At 27.7% G+C, this 6,000-nt stretch overlaps 1 protein-coding gene across 1 annotated transcript in view; it reads right to left on the bottom strand.

Annotated features, from left to right (window-relative positions):
* The window catches only part of Skeletor (DM13 and DOMON_DOH domain-containing protein skeletor), a 28,197-nt gene continuing 22,197 nt past the window's right edge, over positions 1-6,000 (bottom strand). Inside the window, exons 9-13 of the mRNA XM_011502105.1 lie at positions 4,796-5,137; positions 4,322-4,523; positions 2,525-2,718; positions 2,156-2,380; positions 1-1,971 (exon numbers count right to left, since the gene is read on the bottom strand). Coding sequence (XP_011500407.1) covers positions 28-1,971; positions 2,156-2,380; positions 2,525-2,718; positions 4,322-4,523; positions 4,796-5,137 — 2,907 coding nt within the window. The 3' untranslated portion in view covers positions 1-27. The remainder of the gene's footprint in view (positions 1,972-2,155; positions 2,381-2,524; positions 2,719-4,321; positions 4,524-4,795; positions 5,138-6,000) is intronic.

Raw genomic sequence — 6,000 nt, 5'->3', positions numbered from 1 at the left:
CAAGAGTAATAATCAATATGTTGTTTTTCAAAGTATGTAGTATAAAATGACTGTTAAAATAACATATTGAATATTTGCCAAAATTATTTTTCCAGCACTAGCTAAATATAAATTATTTGTAGTTTGTTTATGGTCATTATTATTATAACTATCATTATGATTAAGACGGTGTTCGAGATTGTCTTGTGCATGGACAGCATGATTTGGTTGATATATCATATCTGGACGTTTACTTAGTCTTGTTTCATTCTTGGTAAATCTTTTTTTTCGTACTGTTAATATAAATCTTGAATTTAGAAAAGTTTTAGAACTGCTTTGCAAAGATGAAGAATTTATTTTCAATATGGGTTCCTGATTTTCATATTTTAATGGAAAAGTAATATTTGGATTTAGATACAAGTGAAAAGAAGAATTAAAATTTGCTTTGGTGGGGATTATTGACGATGCAAAAGTTGGAAAATATAAGGAAGCGTAGTCTTGATGATCCTTATCAGCAACATCCATTTTCATATCATTCACTTTATTTAATTTCGTTTTTATTAATTGTATCTTTTTTTTTTTTGGTTTAACTATATTTTTATCAAGTGGAGATGGAAAAAACACTGGTTCAAAACTGTTATTGTAACTACTAATCATACTTTCTTTAACCACTTTATCGTGAATCAATTCCAAGTTTTTATCAAAATTACCTTTTTTATTAGAATTTCTTGTTAAAATTGGCTTAAAACCTTTCTCAATAACAATTGATTTTGGATCGAATCCCATAGTTCGTATGGGTTTTATAATTGTTGATCTCAATAAATTTACCTTATCCTCGGATAATATATTACTGGGAGTAATTTTACTGGTACTTTGCGATTGTCTTGTGTCTACTTTCATAAGTTTTGTTGGTTGATAGTAATATTGATATTGGTGATGTGGATATTTTCCTAGATTATATGTTCTTGAAAGCAGTGGAGTTTTATGAATGATCTGCTTTCGTTCGTGGAAGACGGGTGTTTTTATAGGCGATTTTGCAAAGTCTGATCCACCGTTTTCTTCATTTTGGTATGATGCTATGGAAGAAATCAGTGAGTGCGGTCGTTTAACCATTGTGTGAAAGTAAGTAGAAGTTGGTATTTTTAACTTTCCATGCATAATCATCATTTGTGACGGTCGAGGAGTTTGAATTTTCATATTTTCAAATTGTGCCGTAGTGTAGATTATCTTTTGTGAGGGAGTCGTGGATTCATACATAGGTATTGAATAAGACTCTTGCAATGGCATATCCACTATCTGATTCATTAGAGCAGCTGACGGTCGTCTCAATATTTGGTCATTATCTGCAACGATTTTAGAATACTGTGAGTTGAAGTTATATTTCGAATTTTGGGATTTATGCTTAGAAGTATCACTGGATTCCTGTGTATTATATGCCATGACTACTTGTTGATTATGAAGCGGTTGATGGAATTGATGATGGTTATTATTATTGCGATGGATTATGTAATTTATGGCATCATCGTGTACATGTTTAGTAGGCGATCGACGTTGATCTTCGACATATTTGACATTATGCTTTTGCAAGGATGCGAGAGTTAGTTGCGGGATTTTACGGTTATAATTATGATGACTATAATGGTGATAAAGCTGATGATCACTAAGATAAGGACCTATTATTAACTGATCAGGATTATTAGTCGTTGATTGTGGATGATAATAATGATGAGGCTGTGGATAAGTAGCTTTGATGCGCAGATTATTATAATCTTGAGAAACATATTCCCTTTGTTGCTGGAAGAATTCTGGCGAGGGCGTTACCTTAGAGGGATTTGCTCTTGAACTGGCATCAGTGTTGAGATCCATAAGTTGATAATGTTCATTAGAATGAGGGACGACAAAAGTTTCGTGTTGGTTACTAGCTGATTCTTGCTGTAAGTCGCATGTATCGTGTACGTGGATCTTCCAACCAAGATAACGATGAGTAAAACACTGAAATTAAAGTATTGTATTCATATTAAAAAAAGATTAATGAAAGTGGTTATAACAAATATAAGCATACACTAAATTATTGTTACTTTATACGTTAATGCTTAGTATTTCTTTCCTTTTTATAAAATTCAATTAATTCCAAAGGATAACTATCAAATAAATTTGTATAGAAATTGCAATATACCTGATAGTAAACAGTATCAGGAGTGTTTACATCGGGAGTCCAGGAAACAATACCGGGTTCCCCATGGTCACATATCAAAGTAAGAGTTCGTTGATAAGCACCGAAAGAAGCATATTCATCAGCCGGTGGCTGATTCTGATCGGGCATCCAGTTGCACAACCTACCAAGACCGGTCGGTCGGACTACACCACGTTGACGACGAACTCCAGCGAATATCGTTACATTCTATGTTAAAAAAAATCAGCGTAAAATAAAACCGAATTTTTTTTTCAATAAGAAAAATTATTTTAATGAATATAAATTTAATAATATTTAATAAAATAAATCACATTGTAATAAATAATTAATAAATATAACACAAGAGTTTACCGCTCGTTCCTCGGATGTCATATGTTGGTAACCTCCAACAGGATCATCAGTAATATAGAATGGATGATAACGAGCAGGTGTCGCATCATTCTCTCCACCCTCAACTACAAAGGTATATTTCTTGCCTCGCACGACATGGATTTCAGGAATGAGTAGACCATTTATGTACCACGAAATTCCCCAACCAACATGACCTGTTCAGCAAAATTTAAATACTTGAAGACTGTTTGAGAGTTATTCTTTTAAATTCTTAATAACTATATTTTATGTTTAATTTCAATATTGAAGTAGCATAAAATTATGTTATTTCAAAGAAAACTTTAAAAATCTAATCTTAAATTAGTTTAATTACATTAATTAATAATTAAATAAAAATTGCTTTTAAAAAATGGAAAAATTAAACTATATGTTTTTAATAATAAAGAATATAATTTATTGTTAATTTTATGAAGGACAGGATAAAACAAGGTTGAAACAGATTTGAATTTAGACAAGAACGAGATTAACTGTGAAAAATGTTATTTGTATTTAATCAGTAAACTATATAAATAAAATTCTAATATTGCAGGAATACTATCATAGTGCTCCGATTATTAAATATCTTTAATAAGTGTAATACACATTCAAGAACGTTAGTGACAATTGATGACTATGAAAATAACATTGAACAAAAAATAAAGACAATTTAAATTGAAATAGAGATAAAAGAAAAAATGAAGTATTGGAATGAAATATGAATTTTATTTTAGTGTAAAAGCACATAAGATAATATAACAATTAAATAGTAATTGTAAAGTAAGGAAGAGGAAATATTAATCGAGAGTATTACAAAATTTTTATTTTTCAATACTTGCTGTCAATTTATAGTATATTTATAGGATATAAAGGACATATATATTTTATATTCGCGCATGTGAGTGTCATCATTGTAAGACTTTTGCAAATTTATAGTGACTATTGAAATTCATTATATTAATTATACCGAATAATTAAATTAGATTGATGTCCCTCCATTTGACGCGAAGACATTTTTTTCGCAGAATATATACTATTGTTTGAAAAATGTTAGTATAAATGGATAACGAATATATTGAATATTGAGACTATCCAATGGGTTGAGAACTGGAGTTCAACAACTAGATTTAGAAAATGGGAAAAAATCATGCAAAATTATTAATCAAAGCGGAAATGAAGGAAAAATATTATAAAAGTGTAAGGCCTTTATAGCGTTGAGTTTATGTTTCTAAACCCAGATTTTGAATAGATTTTTAAGTGAATTATATAATAATAATTATATAATAATAATAATAATTTAAGTGAATTATATAATAATGAAATTAAAAATTGTAAAACGTATATAAATTAATTGAAATTAGAATAGTATAACTTTAAATTATAAAAAATTAATAAATATTGTTTATATTTAATTAAGTAGAAAAAAGATCATAATTTAAGTTTTCATCTACATTGATTTTTTATATTTAATTATTATTAATTAAATAATACACAATATAATGTTAAATAATTAATAAACTATAATACGTAATCATAGATAGAAATATGTTATCATTTGGTTTTATTAAGCTTTAATAAATATGCCTGAAAACCTAAATGAAGACATGTATTATGCAATAATTAATTTAATAATATATTTTTGTAATGGCTATTATAACCTATTATTTTAATTAAATTAATATGTTCTAAGTTTCTGATTATAATAATACCACGATAAGAGCATAGAATAAAAGCAAGTTAAGTCGAAACCTTTAATTTGTCATTTTTTATAACATGCCCTACCGGTGATAGCGGGATAACCATGTTTTCCTCCAGTTGGTCCCATCTGAGCATAGAAAACACCATCTTCCGGTTCAAAACACTGAATGGGAGGAATTTCCCAAGCGTCCTCCTTTGGCACCGATGGGGGAGTCGCAGGTATTCGCATTGGTCTTCTTGTCGTTGCTGCAAGCTGATAACCAGAAAATAAATATAAAAATATGTTCTTTAAAAAAATTAGATTATTCTTTATCCATTTTGTGTCAATTTTACTTTTTCTTTTTATAATTAATGTTAAATTTTGACAATCATAAAAATTTGAGATATAACAAAAAGATGTTATAAATCAGCTTCAATTTTTTAATATGTTTCGTGCAAATAGATTTAAAAATTCTTATTCGTTAAAGTTTCATTTTCTGAAGTTAACTTTCATGTCTCTCTAAAGTTAATGTAAATTTAGATTTTAAAGAATATAAAAGAATTAATGAAAGCACATACATGCCCATTATTATCTTGATCGAGATGATGAGTATTGGCAATAGGTTGTTGCTGCTCGAGCTGTTTATCGCTTTGCTGCTGATCCTGGAGTTCTGGCATTGGACAATTCCAGGCGGGTGGTCTGCCGAATTCGATAAAACGATCGCCTTTCAAATAGTTGCTGTGGAAACTGACCTCATTCTTGTCATTCAGTGGCCCAACGGCCCAAATTATCGCTTGCGAAACGTTTGTTAAAATTTCTTGGTCCAATTCATCGCTCATTCTCAGGGGCCGTTGATAAGTTACAATGCTATATCCATTAACCATAGCCGCATTTAGTAATCTCACAGAATTTGTATTTTCCTATAAATGTTTCAAGCAATGTTTCATATAGTTATCAAGGAAGATAACATTAAAAAAAAAAAATACAGAAAATAAAAGAATTTCTTTTAATATTATTTTTAATTTCAACGATAATTAGTAATTTATTTATATTTTACAAATTAACTTTCATTAAAAGATAAGAATGTTTCAGAATCAGTTATCCTAATTTTATGTATTTTTTATTAGAATCTGAATAAAACTATTGTAAATCAATACTCGCAATATGTTTATATAAGCATTTACTATAAATTTAATATATTTATTTCATGTTTATGTAATAATATTAAGTCATTTCTAAAATAAGTTTAGGATTCGGTCAATTCTTAGTTCAATTTTTTATTTCCATAAAAAACATAAAATTTTAATAAATTATGCATTATTAGCTATAAAAGACATACAATAATTAAAAATCTGGATTAATAAAAAAGTTTGGAAAAATTAATAAGAAGATTAATTAGTACAATCATCGTTCAAAAATTGTATTGAAAAAAAAGAATATGAAAATGCCTTGTATTTGTAGTGTAAGTCAACATTAAAAACTATAAGTAAACTTTCTAATAAAATTTGTTATATATAATAGAGTTATTATATATATTATGACTTTAGTAAAAAAAAGCAGATGAGAAAAAATCATTTTAATTTTATGAAATACTCAAAAAATCTAAAATTACCTATGTAAAAAACAAATTAATCGAACATAACAAGTAACTTTTTTTCAAAATCTAGTTTGTTATTATTCTTCAAATATATATTTTCAGTATTTTTAAAATGTTTATATATATTCTTAATTAAAATACATTAAAATAAAACTGGAATAATTCAGAAATGGTTTTAGTTTTATT

The sequence above is a fragment of the Ceratosolen solmsi genome, unplaced genomic scaffold (genome assembly GCF_000503995.2).
Source record: "Ceratosolen solmsi marchali unplaced genomic scaffold, CerSol_1.0 scaffold10, whole genome shotgun sequence".
NCBI classification, from domain to species: Eukaryota; Metazoa; Arthropoda; class Insecta; order Hymenoptera; family Agaonidae; genus Ceratosolen; species Ceratosolen solmsi.
Note: the sequence above shows the minus strand (reverse complement) of the source record. Positions and strands in the feature narration are given on the sequence as shown.